Raw genomic sequence first — 15544 nt, forward strand, 5'->3', positions numbered from 1 at the left:
ATTTTTTATGAACGTCTATGCAGTTATGATGCAGCATATGCTACTTAAAGCAGAAGTCAGCGATCCGGTGGTTTTGGCTAATGCTGCGTTCCAGGCAGGCTTTTGAAACCGTAAATTACAGCTTCAAGTCACGTTTTGGGGGTTGGTGAAGTGGGTGAGCAGTGTGCTGTGCTTTGTGTCTCTGTGTGTTTTGTGTCATTGTAATAGTATGTCTTGTTTGTGTATTGTTTGCATTGTTTCTGTATAGGGACCCCCTCGAAAACGAGATGCTGCATCTCAAGGGGCTATCCTAAATAAACTTAACTTAACTTAGACTTACGACTTTGTAGCGTTCCAGGCAACCCACTCGTGTTTCTCCGACCTGTTTTACCTGTGAAAGTCACTATAACGGCCACTCGTAACTTCTGACCCGTGAACTCGTACCAGATCGAACTGGTATGACTTCACAGGTCAGAAAAACACCAGTTACGAGTTGCCTTGAACGCACCATAACAGTCCTCGTCCCTACGTCACCACATTCACGTGCATCCCTTGGCTGCACACACAGAGAGGACTGCCCCTTTATGCCGTTCTCTCTCCTCATTGGATAAAGGTTGTAGGATACAAGGAAAGTTTTCTCCTGGGCTCAGAGCAGAGCAGAGTGACTGACAGACCCGTGTTTCAGACCAAACACTCTATAGAAGTGATTGCTGTCGGAAGATAGAACTATTTAAGACTTAGATTAACACAAAAACATCGCTTACTTGCTGCTTTAACTCTTTAATGTTCAGGCCCGTTGAGAACTCTCTAGAGATCCAAACATCCTTTGACTGATCCCAGATCAGATCTATGGTCTGATCAGCTCAGCTTCTTTGTTTTGACTCGTTCATTTAAACATTTGCAAGTGAAGAAACGTCGACATGGAGCAGAAAGAACGAAACCAAACAACATTCGGTTTCACTCTTTACATGATGTCATTTTACTTTGGATCGGTTTAAGAAAAGGTTTATTCCACCTATTTACTGGAGCATTTTCATTCGGTTTGGACTCTGAAATGATTCTAATCTGAATATTTGGCTCCAATCTGTGTGTGTGTGTGTGTGTGTGTGTGTGTTAAAGCTGTGTGAGCTGCAGGATGATGAACCCAGAGGGAGGGGCTGTTAGGTTCTCTAGAACTCACCTGGGCCGTCTGCTCTCTCCTCTGCAGAGAGGAGGACAGGTCGTGAACTTTGACCTCCAGCTCCTCGACCCGGAGACCCAGAGAGACTTTCTGCTGAGTCAGCTCCTCGATCGCCCTGAGAGAGAGGCACAGAGAGAGAGAGAGAGTGTTGTGTTCAGTGACAGTACGTAGATCAGAGCTCTGTCTCTTTATTCATGTTTAACAGCAGACAAATAGCCTATGTAACAGATGATGTCATTTTAAGATTTTCTGAATGAAACTGGAGCCAATAAACTTCTCCTGTTATTTTCTTTATATTTTAGACTCAAAATTATTTTTCAATTCATACCCAGGGGGCAAAATCCCAGTTTTTTGGAAAACAGACACGGAGCGTTGTAAAAGGTTTGACAGCAGAAATGATATCTAGGACCTTCAAGGATTAAAACCTGGGTGGACAACCCGGTCAACTAGCTGCTGGAAAGCTACAGGGGCCAAAACCCCTTTCTGGGGTCATTTGGCTGGCAAAATGATGTAAATGCAAATATTTGGGTACTACAATGGCATAAATAGTCATACAACTATAAGATTTGGCAGAGAGTATCTTGACACATAGGGGGAGGCATGAAAAAAAGATTCTGGGGTTTGTTGCAACTCGATTTTAAGATATCACCCTCAACATCCCAAAAAAGACAAAAAAAAAGTACTGTTCGCCTGACAAATTCTCATGAAAATTATTATTTTTCAGCACTTTATGGAGAATATCTATGCCTAACAAGTATATAGAAAATTTCCTTAATTCATAAGCTTCCATTTGAGTCCAAGATAGCCTTTCTATCTCCAAAGCCCCACTTGCTGTGGCCAACGGTCTTCTCTATCTATCTGTTCACTTTGGGGAGACCAGAAATAGAATGTTTTCTGATCATACCAGTTAACATGGAGTTTTTTGGAGACAGCCTGTAGCTTTCCAGTAGCTAGTAGAAAGGCTATCTTTCTTCTAGAATTTTTTTGAGAAATGTTACTACTTTTTCTAGATTTTTCTTTAAACTTTTTTAGACTCAGAGCAGCTGACTCACCTGTCTTTGTGGGCGGAGCCTCCTCCTCCTGCTCCTCCTGCTCCTCCTGCTCCTCCTCCGCTCTCCTCCATCTCCATCCTCTCCACCATCTCCCTCTCCAGAGCCAGGCAGCGCTGAGACTCCGAGTCGGCCAGCGAGGCCATCTGCTCGGCCTCGGCTCGGGCCAGCTCGGCCTCCTGGACGCCACACACACACACACACACACACACACACACACACACACATAGAGACTCATGTTACACACAGTTACAATGCAGGTATAAACAGACTGTACAGTAGCCTATATATGATAATAATAATAAACAGTAATGAATCCTCAGAGGAACCTGAACGCAGCAAATTTCCTTGAATTCCTTTATTTATTTATTTTTACCAAGCAAAGCTACTGTCCTTTTTTACTTTACACCTCTTATCTCTTTTAGAACTGATAATGCCGAGTTGCCGACTGGTTCTGATGCTGCAATGCTGCTTTGTCTGTATGTCTATTGCTGGCATGACATGGTATATTTATATATGTAGTATATTTCAATGGATATACTATGATATGTGTTATTATAATGTATATTCTGTAGAATTAATATACAATATGATATGTATGATGTGTTAGTAGATGTGTAATGATGTATACATATATGGGTAATAGGATTAGTATGTGAACAATTAATATAACGAAGAATGAATGAAGCACAGTTAAGAAATGTAAACGCTCACCCTGTTTTTGTTTTGTTAGGTGAAGCATATCGCTCACTTGTTTGTTGTTTTTCATTTTTATAATGTTTATGTTTTGTGTTTTCAACTGTATATTTGATACTGTTGGACCCCAGGAAGAAGCTGTGGCTTTGCTGCAGCTAAACAAACAATATGTCTGTCACTGTACTTATTGTATTATTGCCATACAGACCTATGCACACTTTTGACGTTTGCCCAAGACAAATTTCCCCCTTTGGGAACAATAAAGTTTATTTTTTCTCCTCTCACCTCCTGCAGCAGCTGGACTTTGGTCTGCAGGATCTCCTGCATGTGGCTGATCTCCTCCTGACGCTCCGACAGCCGGCGCTGCAGCTCCGCCTCATTCTGATTGGACAGGCTGTCCGCCGTCAGCCTATGGGAGCGCAGCGTGAGGAGGACACGCAGGTTAGACAGGAAGTGGAGAAATAAAACCAAGATTAATAATGTCTATTGATAGTATTATTATTGTTTTCTTTTTGCTACTTTATTACACTTCTTTGTGCACATTTATATAGAAAAATCCAATAAAAATATTGATCTCAAGAAAAAATATTGTCGATAAAGTTTTGAAAAAACGCAGTGGGGGAAAATTGCTTTCATTTATTTATTTATTTGTCTCTTAAGTTCCACTTTTTTGATTTTACTTTACCTGCTTTTATTTCCACAATCGTTCCCTTTATCCTCTATAGATTTATTATTTTCTCTGACTCCATAATAGTGTTTGTTAGTTCTTGTTTTTTCTGCTCTTCGTTAATGCATTTTTTGTCTTTGTGTTGATGAAAGTTGAATATGAGACAGAGAGGAGTCCACATGATGACAGGAAATATGGTTTATAGCTTCTCACCTTTTTGATATAAAATATAAAATTGATATAAAAACAGGCAGCTAATGTAAAATGTTTGTCGTTTTATTTTGTAAAATCTCAAATAAAAAGCAAAATAAAATCAATAAATGAAGTTAACAGTTTAAACTTGTTCAATAACCTAAAGACTAAAAGGAAACAGAGGAAATAGACGAGTGCAGGAGAGACATCACACTCTCTTCCTCCTTTCATTTCTCTCATTTTAAACCAATCAGAGCGACAGAGAGGTGAAGGTCAGAGGTCAGGACGTTCACAGTCGTAATCTGAAGTTATTGAGTGGAGCAGCAGACCCACTCTGAAGCCGTGGTGGCGGTGTTGGTCAGTGAACGCATCGTGGAGGACGAGCTGGAGAATCTGATCCAGGAGCAGCTGCTGCTCAGACAGACAGGTGCTGCAGCTCAGAGAAGCTCCGACTCAGCAGCAGGGAGGAGGGGGGGGGGCTCTGGCCTTTTACTATCACTCCCACCCCCACTCAGATCCTCCCTCCTCCTTCAAAACAAACCTCCGTCTTCCCACCGTAATGTTTTACCAGAACATCTGCACATCCATCTGACTTTACAGTGGAGTTGAGCTTTTATTTTGAAGTGGTGCTTGTGCTTTTACTCTGAAGGTGTGAAGAGTCCAAATGAAGATGAGACAGAAGAACCTTGATCTGATCTGAGAGATCTGAGATTCCTGAAATGTTTTGTCCTGTTTATGCTTTCTTCTTTTCTATGTTTTGACATAAAAATCTACTTTTTTTATTACTATTTTGTGTCTTTTTTTAAATATTTTATTCTTTATTTTTGCTGCTGGAACAAGTGAATTTAGGAGAAATAAAAAGTCTCTTCTCTCTTATTGTTCTTATAGTGCAGAACTTCAACTCTACTGCAGCAGTTTTTGTTTGTTTGTTCAGACTCATGTTCGACCGACCGGCCGCTCCACACATCTGACTTTACAGCTGAGCTGAGCTCTTATTTTGAAGTGGTGCTTTTACTCTGAAGGTGTGAAGAGTCAAGAACCATGATCTGAGATCTGACTGTGTTCAGAGGTTTAGAGATAAAGATTCCTGAAATGTTTTGTCCTGTTTATTCTTTCTTCTTTTCTGTGTTTTGACATAAAAATCTACTTTTTGATTCTATTTTTGTGTCTTTTTTTTAAACATTTTATTCTTTACTTTTGCTGCTGGAACAAGTTGGATAAATAATAATATCTCTTCTTCTCTTTTATTCAGCATTTCAAAGATCAGGTTGTGCAGAATTTAAAGCCCCAGTATGTAGGAATTCCCCCCATGTAGCGGTGCGGTTGCATATCGGTGAGTTTCCGTGGTTACCTACGGTCACGATGCAACATGGCCGCCTCGGTTCGGTGCGTCGCCCACTTATGTATTTGTAACGACTTGTAACAACTCATTCTAAGGAACCAGAAAGCTTTCATTTGTATGCGGGTGTGATTCACCTTCAGTGAAATACGGATTTATGAAAGACAGGTTTGACTTTTGATAATAAAAAGACAAATAAGTTACACACTGGAGCTTTAAAACAGCTGTTTCTGTTAGTTTATTCTGCCTCATGTTCAGATACTCACAGAGCTTTGTCCAGAAGCTCCTGTTTGTCCTCGAGCTCCTTCTTCAAACTCTCCACCTCCACCTTCAGCTCGATGTTCTGTACACACACACACAGACTTAGGTTAGGCAAGGCAAGGCAATTTTATTTGTATAGCCTGTTTTTACCACCAGTTTGTCCCAAATGGCTTTACATCCCATCATAACAACATCCTCTGTCCTTAGACCCTCACATCCACTGAGGAAAAACTCCATGGAAAACCCTTTAAACAGGGAAAACCAGGAGAAAGCTCAGGGTGCAAGAAAACTGTTTATAGTTCATGAGGTTACACACAGTTACAGTGCAGGTATAAACAGACTGTACAGTAGGCCTATATATGATAATAATAATAAACAGTAATGAATCCTCAGAGGAACCTGAACGCAGCATCGTCTCGTCTCTCTGGGTTCACGTGCCGCTCGTATCTCAGCTGGTTTATAAATAGCAGCCAGGGATCTGAACACCTGCTGAATCTGTCTGCACCTCCTCCTCCTGCACCTCCTCCTCCTCCTCCTCCTCCTCCTCCTCCTGCACCCGGCAACACCACCAACACTTTTAACTCTTGGCTCCAGCAGCAGCAGCAGACTGAACTGAACTGAACCGGACTGAACCAGCTCCAGAGCCTCACGTTTCCCTCCTCTGATTTATTTATTTGTGTTTTATGATCGCTGTGACCCACTTTCTTGTCCTTTTGACACACATACAGACAATTAACACATTTAAACTTTTGGGTTAACACTTTACTTGAATAGGTATTCATAAGACTGACATATGACACATCAATGAATACTTACACTGCAAAAACTCAAAGTCTTTCCAAGAATATTTGTCTTATTTCTTGTCAAAATGTCTCATTTCTAGTCAAAACTAATCTCTTTCTACTTAAAATAAGACTCATCACCTAAAAATGAACTTGTTTTCAGATATTTTTTACTTGTTTCAAACTAATTTCCACTTGAAATAAGTAGAAAAATCTGCCAGTGAGAGCAAGTTTTTTGTGCTTGTAATAAGAAAGAAAAACTTGCTCCACTATCAGATTTTTCTACTTATTTCAAGTGAAAATCTGCTTGAAAGAAGTAAAAAGTGTCTAAAAACAAGCTGCTTTTTAATGTGATGAGTCTTATTTTAAGTAGAATGAGATTTGTTTTGACTAGAAATAAGACAAATATTCTTGGTAAGATTTTGAGTTTTTGCAGTGCACGACAGCTGTGGCAAAGTTGACATTGTTTGAGACGTTCCTTGTTATGAGAACTTGACATCATTTTTAAAGTTTGTCCATTAGGTCTGCTATGACAGTTTAAATTGTCTTTATGTCAAGTTGTCAGAACAAAAACATCTCAAACAATGTCAACTTTGCATCAAAAGTGACATAACTTACTGAATGACACTTAACGACAGCTGTCATAAGTATTCATTGATGTTTATGACAGCTGTTATGTCAGTGTTATGACAGTTTTATGTCTATTCAAGTACTTTTTTCCTCTTTACTCTGAGTAATTTTCATTTACAATTTACTGCAAATCCTGTCATTTACTGTCTTTTTCTTTCATTAACTTTACATTCTGCAAAGGCAAGGCAAGGCAATTTTATTTGTATAGCCTGTTTTTACCACCAGTTTGTCTCAAAGGGCTTTACATCCCATCATAACAACATCCTCTGTCCTTAGACCCTCACATCCACTGAGGAAAAACTCCATGGAAAACCCTTTTAACAGGGAAAACCAGGAGAAAGCTCAGGGTGAGCAACAGAGGAGGGATCATCACCCAGGACGGACAGACGGGACAGAGATGTTGTTACAGACAAGAAAACAGTTTATAGTTTATGACACAGAATGTGGGAAACATATAAATGTTAACAAAAAAGCTGCTCTGAGATCAGTGGTTCACTTTTTGTACAGAGCGTTATAAAAAGAGGAACAGACTTCATGCCCAACTCATGAAAAATGAAGAGAGGTTCAAAATAAATAAATGGGTCATCATAGCGGTCGTAAAAAACTGTATTTGTTTTTCTGGACTCGGCTGCAGCAGCAGGTCGGGTTTCTGACACACTGACACACTGCACAGGTGTGTGTGTGTGTGTGTGTGTGTATGCAACACATTCTGTACACGTGCATTGCATTACATTGCATGCAGCCAGCAGCTCTCGCACAATGTGGGTCATCAGGTCGACATGGAGGTCGATGGAAAACAGGACAAACTGTCACTGCTTCATGTTCATGTTCTCATGCATGAACCAGGAGATAAAACATGTTATTACATCTGTTTTTCTGCTGTTTAACATTTTAAATTCTTGTTTTTTTCCCACCATGAGTTCAGTCTGTAAACACATCACATATATATTCTCATGTCAGAGAAGTCTCTGCTACACTGATGCTGCTGGTAGAAACTTCACACTGCAAAAACTCTACATCTTACCAAGAATATTTGTCTTATTTCTACTCAAAATGTCATTTCTAGTCAAAACAAATCTCATTCTACTTAAAATAAGACTCATCACATAGAAAGTGGCTTGTTTTTAGACACTTTTTACTTCTTTCAAGCAGATTTTCACTTGAAACAAGTAGAAAAATCTGAGAGTGGAGCAAGTTTTTCTTCCTTATTACAAGCACAAAGCACCTTTTCTACTTATTTCAAGTGAAAATTAGTTTGAAACAAGTGAAATGATCTAAAAACAAGTTCATTTTTAGGTGATGAGTCTTATTTTGAGTGAAAAGAGTTGAGTTTTGACTAGAAATGAGACATTTTGACAAGAAATAAGACAAATATTCTTGGAAAGATTTAGAGTTTTTGCAGTGCAGCCTTGGTCTCTTGTGGGTTTGATAAAAAGGCGGAAGTTCCATATTAATAAATAAAGCTACGTGCTCCACCAATCGGGTGAATAGAAAGCAGCTACAAAGCTAAAGCAGGTCAGACAGGTGGCGTGTGGACGAGGAGCTGCAGGTGCAAACCGGCCGGTGCATGTGGAGCTAAAGGTCAGAGGTCAAACAGAGACTTTCTACAACACTGAGTCAAGATAAAACAGGACGCACGTCTGCAGGTTTCTAACACAGCACTTTACTAATGTTTGATGCTAAATTTAACTTGTGTTGTACTGTAATCTGAAATGTGCAGCTGTGTTTATTTATTCATGGTACCTATTTCTCTGTATTATCCTCTGTATTTGTAATGTATCATTGCATTTATTGTATTCAGTATATTTGATCCTATTCTAAAGCCTGACCAGGGACAAAGACTGACCATTAGCTGCAGCTAGATGTCTCATATATGCATCGCAATTTTCCATTTTTTGTGGCAATGTTTTCCTGGTCTGAGGAGAAAACATTATGGTCTGGTTTACACACAGTGGATAGCAGTGACTCTATGTATAGAGACGCCACTGAATGCATCAGCTGCTCCTCGGCTACAACTGCACCCGAGACTGAGAAACTGTTTTTTTTTCTCAGCTTTAACTCCCAGAGCTACAGAGCTATGAAACAAGCAGCGCTATATTCTCAATATTCAGTCCAATATTCATCTTTGCACCAATACTTTTTGAAGATAACAACTATTTATTTATTTATTTATTCACCCTGACTGCTTTAAGGTCATTTTTAATCCCTCTAATATGCTGCTGTGGATTGTTGCCAGACAAAATGTTGTTGTGTTGTTTCACCAGTATGATGATGATAAAGGTTTCTAGATGAGAAAATCACAAAAGTGTTTAGACTTTATAAAGGTTTTAGGACCGATTCTCCATTTGGACACTTGGAACAAACAGTGCACTGGAAAAAACTCCAAATCTTTCCAAGAATATTTGTCTCATTTCTTGTCAAAATGTCTCATTTCTGGTCAAAACTAATCTCTTTCCACTTAAAATGAGACTCATCACATTAAAAAGTAGCTTGTTTTTAGACACTTTTTACTTCTTTCAAGCAGATTTTCACTTGAAATAAGTAGAAAAATCTGATAGTGGAGCAAGTTTTTCTTCCTTATTACAAGCACAAAAAGTTTTTCTACTGAAAAAACCTAAAAATGAACTTAATAAGTAGAAAAATCTGCCAGTGAAAGCAAGTTTTTTGTGCTTGTTATAAGAAAGAAAGAAAAACTTGCTCCACTGTCAGATGATTTCAAGTTAATATATGCTTGAAAGAAGTAAAAAGTGTCTAAAAACAAGCTACTTTTAAATGTGATGAGTCTTATTTTAAGTAGAATGAGATTTCTTTTGATTAGAAATGACATTTTGACTAGAAATAAGACAAATATTCTTGGTATGATATTGAGTTTTTGCAGTGTGTTTAGATAAAATGCACTCAGAAAGAAAACCTCAGCGTGGAGGAACCTGCAGAAGAACCTGCAGCTGTAGACCAGAGTCCCAGTGTGTGTGTGTGTGTGTGTGTCTGTGTGTGTGTGTGTGTGTGTGTGTCTGTGTGTGTGTGCGACTGACTCACCCTCCTGTGCACATCGTCGCTGCTCTCCTCGAACTTCTGCTGGATCTTCTCCTCCAGGAAGTAGATGCGCAGCTTCAGGCTGAAGTTCTCCTTCTTCAGGTCGTTGAGGTGCTGCGAGATGGTGCGACAGCCACGCAGACCGGGGTTAGACATCATCATCATCACCTCACTGAGGGGGGGTGGGGGGGGCATTCACAGCCCCCGCATACACATCTATCTACACGTCTGACATGCACGTTAAACACGGTAAAACAAGAAAGAAAGAAAGAAAGAAGAATGGTCTCTGTCTCTGTCTCTCTGTGTGAACTGCTGGTGGTCTAAACACCAAGTGGACCTGAACTCCTCCTCACTCAGGATTAGTTCGGGGGGTCGGAGATGGCAACAGGCACCAGGGGGATTATGGGAGCTGGGAGGGAGGGGAGGGGGGGTGAAGTTTCCTTTTTTACCATGAGGAAGTCATGCCAGGAATCTGAGACAGGAGAGAGAGTGTGTGTATGTGTGTGTGAGTGAGCGTGAGTGTGTGTTGATAACAGGCACAAGTGCTGAAGCTGAGCTACTGCAGACACATGAATGTGTGTGAGACTTGATCTGTACTGTATGTGTGTGTGTGTGTGTGTGTGTGTGTGTGTGTGTATTAATATAACCTTTGTTTAATCCTGGGGTTTCTACGGTGGCCCACAGAGCTCATATCAACAAGCTGCACAGGTTTTGGTAAAAGTCACCTGTGATTGGTTTTATTCACTTCATGTTAATACTTGCACTGCAAAAACTCAAAATCTTACCAAGAATATTTCTCTTATTTTTTAGTCAAAACAAATCTCATTCTACTTAAAATAAGACTCATCACATAAAAAGTAGCTTGTTTTTAGACACTTTTTACTTCTTTCAAGCAGATTTTCACTTGAAATAAGTAGAAAAATCTGATAGTGGAGCAAGTTTTTCTTTCTAATTACAAGCACAAAAAACTTGCTGTCACTGGCAGATTTTTCTACTTATTTCAAGTGAAAATTAGTTTGAAACAAGTGAAAACTGTCTAAAAACAAGTTAATTTTTAGGTGATGAGTCTTATTTTAAGTGGAAAGAGATTAGTTTTGACTAGAAATGAGACATTTTGACAAGAAATGAGACAAATATTCTTGGAAAGATTTTGAGTTTTTGCAGTGTATTTGCATATTTGCATGAGCTGCTGCCGTGTTTTGACCCTGCAGAGCCACCGTACCATACGCAAAGAAACAAACAACTTTGTCGCTTTTGTGTGTGTGTGTGGGTGGGTGTGAATTTCATGAATATGTAGAGGGGCCATAATGTTGGCTGTAGTGCCTTTCTTTGTTTTTGTTTTTGTATAGAAGTGTCTTTTGAGCAAGTGTCTTTGTGTTCTTGTAGTCTAGAGTTGTTTGTGAGTGTCTATGTTAGTGTATTTTGAATTGTGTTGTGAGATTGCTTCTTTATGTCTTGTGTTGAGGTGTTTGTGGGTGTGTATGTAATGTATTTTAATGGTTGTGAATATGTATGTCAATGTATTAAAGCTATCAGTCAGCGATCCGGTGGTTTTGTCTAACTTCCTGTCAGCAGATGGAGTTAGCAGCCCCCGCCCTCGTCATGGATCTATTGGTCCTCGTCCCTACATCACCACATTCAGGCGCATCCCTTGGCTGCACACACAGAGAGGACTGCCCCTTTATGCCGTTCTCTCTCCTCATTGGATAAAGGTTGTAGGATACAAGGAAAGTTTTCTCCTGGGCTCAGAGCAGAGCAGAGTGACTGACAGACCCGTGTTTCAGACCAAACACTCTATAGAAGTGATTGCTGTCGGAAGATACAACTATTTAAGACTTATATTAACACAAACATTCACCTGACTTCTGCTGAAAGATGCGTATTGTATTATAATTTCAGTTGCTGAGTGATCAAGACTCCAGGGAGAGTATCTGCTGGAAAGCCCAGCTGCTAATGGGAGTCTTTAATAAACATAAACATAAACTTCTGTTGTGTTGTTGCAGCAAGTTGTTTATTGAAGTTTTACTGAGTTCGAGCCTTCAAAGCTGCCGTAGAATCGTGAAAACTCACAACAACACAACAGAAGTGTTCTCTGTAGGACACCATAGAAAACCCAAACCAAGAAGCTTCAGCTGCAAAAACTCACAACACAGAGGTGTCAAACAACAACAACATCCCATAATGAGACTCTTTATGTCACATCAACAGACTTTGGCACAAACACAGTGATTTTTATTTTCCACATTTAGTTTTGCAACTTTCACCTCAGACCTGAAACGTCTGTGTGAACCTGATGGAAGAAGCTGCAGTCAGAGCACCTGAACGCACCACCGGGTTTAAAACTGATCCACGTCTTAGATCCACAAGATCCACAAGATTTATAGAAACCTCATAAAAACCAACGACTGCAGGAGATTTCCACCGACTGAGGCAGAAAAAGACGATTGGCTCTAAATCCACTCGTTATGACTCTGATGTTTCTCAATCAATCAATCAATCAATCAATCAATCAATCAATCAATCAATATCCTTTATTTAACCAGGTAAAAACTCATTGAGATTTAAAACCTCTTTTCCAAGAGTGACCTGGCCAAGACGGCAGATCACAAACAGATCAGTTTCACATCACACAAGACTCAAATAACATACAATCACACATTTCAGGAAAACATGATAAACAATCACACACAATCCCATTGAGCTCAATTCTCTGTCTTTTATAATTGACCTGAATTCCCCCAGAGTTACAAGATGAGTCAGTTTCTAGTCCTTCTATCTGCACGTCGTTCCAGGTCGACGGGGCTGAACATTTAAAAGTCTTTTTGCCCCGTTCCGTTCTCACTCTCGGGACCTGCATCTGTATAATGTCCAGAGAACGCTGAGGCCATATCGGCTGTGGTTTCTACACGTGTGTAAACACAAATATGTTGGCAAGAGTCCAAGAACAGATTTATAAATGAAAGTCAGCCAATGAGAGAGTCTACGGACACACAAAGATGGACGATCAAACCCACAGCAATTGTAATGCTGAATAGTAAAGCCACAAGGTGATCTTGTTCATAATGAACCTAGCTGACCCTAGGGACATGTAGAAGCACTTTTCTATGTAGAAGCACTTTTCTATTTCTACTCCTATGACTTTGACCATGTATTTTGATTATATTGTCTTTTATATTTGTGATTTGTGTGTCATGATGTCTGTGTGCGGCTGTTTTTTATACTGGGATTGCTGAGTGCCTGTCTGCACAACAAATTTACCAGCTGGTATTAATAAAGAAACCTTGATGTGCGACGGTATATAAGGAACAGTGATGTACACGATAGCTGCAACCGGTAATAAAACGCAAAGCACAGTGATATACACTATCCAGTTTCTTTAAAAACTGATCAGGTGCGTTCATAAAAAGCAGATCTCCATAGTCTCCGTGGTCCAACAAGGGTAAAAAAGTTGAGTTGATCAAGTGTTTTCTGACTTGCAATGAAAAACATGATTTATTCATGTTCTGAACTGAACATCTCAGGAGTTCTGACGGCGTCCGACCACAGGGAGGCGCTCACGCTCCACCTGAGCCCAGAGAACGACCCAGTGTGTGTGTGTGTGTGTGTGTGTGTGTGTCTATTTAAAGAAGCTGTAGCTGCGGCTGTCACTGAGGAATGCTGCCGATCACAACGCGCTCAAGTGTCCAGAGACTGAACCAAGAATCTCACTTCTCTTCCCTCTGGAGTAAATATTCTCATGTTAAACTCTGTCGTGGTGCATTCGAGGACCTTCAAACGGTGCATTTAATAAAAGTCGAAATAACATACAACAACAGCAAAAAAGAGACCTGAGGAGGTTAAAGGTCAAAGACAAAATGTTATGAAACATCAGGGTTAAAAAATCTGATTTAATGACACAAACCTGATATTTAAAGATTTTTTTTCCAACACTGAAATTAACTTTTACTATTTATACATAATAAAGTCTCTATCTATCTATCTATCTATCTATCTATCTATCTATCTATCTATCTATCTATCTATCTATCTATCTATCTATCTATCTATCTATCTATCTATCTATCTATCTATCTATCTATCTATCTATCTATCTATCTATCTATCTATCTAGTGGATTATAGTCTTAGCGGTGAAAAGAGATTACTGTAAAATATAAATTTAAAAATGTGCAATGTTCAAACAGCTACTAAACGTGTGAAACATCAGCTCTGACATCCACTAATAAAATAAAATAAAATAAAAATCTGAAGTTAAATAAAAAACGAACACTTGTTTGAGTTTGGAGAATCCAAATGATTCCTGTTTGTTGTTTTCATCCTCATCATCATTTGTCTGTAATTTATGAGACGATGAAATCTGTGAGAGTTTACAACCAGACGACTTCAAATGAGGAATTTAAAAACTCTTTATTAAATCTGAGGAGTCTGAGAATTGCAAATATGTTTATTATTTTCTGAGTGTTTCTTCATTTCCCGCTCTGGTTTTACAGATAATTTACCGACCGTCTCGTCTGTCTTCAGTGAGTTACGACGTGTTTTCATTTGACACGAATTCTTCAGATTTACGAGGCGACGCTGCGAGGAAACGTTAAAATAAATAAGTAAAATAGGAAATAAATCGTGTGTTTGTCTCAGCAGCTGCTCCACATTTCTAGATATTATTGGTTTTATGATGAAAAATAAAAAAGAGCTGCGACCTCAGCTGACTGACACCTGAACGCTGCATCGTCCCCATGGCAACGGGTCAATAGGTGATACTCAATAGGAGAGACTGAGTGGAGCAGACGAGTATCGATAACGAGCCAATAAGAGGAGGAGGAGGAGGAAGATGAGGAGGAGAAAGAAGAGGAGGAGGAAGAGGAGGAGGAGAGGAGAAAGAAGAGGAGGTGGGGGAGGAGGAGGAGGAAGATGAAGAGGAGGAGGGGGAGGAGGAGAGGAGGAGTAGGGGGAGGAGGAGGAGGAGAGGAGGAAGAAGAAGAGGAGGAAGATGAAGAGGAGGAGGAGAGGAGGAAGAAGAGGAGGAGGGGGAGGAGGAGGAGAAAGAAGAGGAGGAGGGGGAGGAGGAGGAAGAGGAGGAGGAGAGGAGAAAGAAGAGGAGGAGGAGGAGGAGGAGGAGGAAGATGAAGAGGAGGAGGGGGAGGAGGAGAGGAGGAGTAGGGGGAGGAGAGGAGAGGAGGAAGAAGAAGAGGAGGAAGATGAAGAGGAGGAGGAGAGGAGAAAGAAGAGGAGGAGGGGGAGGAGGAGGAAGAGGAGGAGGAGAGGAGAAAGAAGAGGAGAAAGACAAAGAGAAGGAGGAGGAGAGGGGGAAAGGAGGAGAAAGAAGAAGAGGAGGAGGAAGAAGAGGAGGAGGAGGAGGAGGAGTAGAAGGAAGTAGGAAGAAGAAAGGGATGGAGAAAAGGAGAAGGGGAAGTAGGAGGAAGAAGAGGAGGAGGAGGAAGAGGAGAAAGAGGAAGAAGAGGAGGAAGAAGAAGAGGAGGAGGAGGAAGAGGAGAAAGAGCAGAAAGAAGAAGAGGATAAGGAGGAGGAGGAGGAAGAAGAGGAGGAGGAGGGGGAGAGGGGGAAGAGGAGGAGGAGGAGAGGGGGAGGAAGAATAAGAAGAGGAGAAAGAAGAGGAAGAGGAGGAGGAAGAAGAGGAAGAAGAGGAAGAGGAGGAGGAAGACAGTAAAACAGTTTCCACCACTGTCCCTGTTGCTGTTGCCACGGCAGCGACCGGCAGCTGACTGACTGATGTTTTTTT

At 40.4% G+C, this 15544-nt stretch overlaps 1 protein-coding gene across 2 annotated transcripts in view; it reads right to left on the reverse strand.

Moving 5' to 3' along the window:
• The window catches only part of LOC146989304 (myomegalin-like), a 98250-nt gene extending 88243 nt beyond the window's left edge, over positions 1-10007 (reverse strand). For both annotated transcript variants that reach the window (XM_085775248.1, XM_085775247.1), the window contains exons 1-5: positions 9812-10007; positions 5369-5445; positions 3190-3313; positions 2212-2387; positions 1160-1274 (exon numbers count right to left, since the gene is read on the reverse strand). In XM_085775248.1, the coding sequence (XP_085631374.1) occupies positions 1160-1274; positions 2212-2387; positions 3190-3313; positions 5369-5445; positions 9812-10003 (684 nt within the window). In that variant the 5' untranslated portion in view covers positions 10004-10007. The remainder of the gene's footprint in view (positions 1-1159; positions 1275-2211; positions 2388-3189; positions 3314-5368; positions 5446-9811) is intronic.
• Positions 10008-15544: the final 5537 nt, after the last annotated feature.

The sequence above is a fragment of the Trachurus japonicus genome, chromosome 4 (assembly GCF_045865225.1).
Source record: "Trachurus japonicus isolate A0001 chromosome 4, Traja_1.0".
Classification (NCBI taxonomy): Eukaryota; Metazoa; Chordata; class Actinopteri; order Carangiformes; family Carangidae; genus Trachurus; species Trachurus japonicus.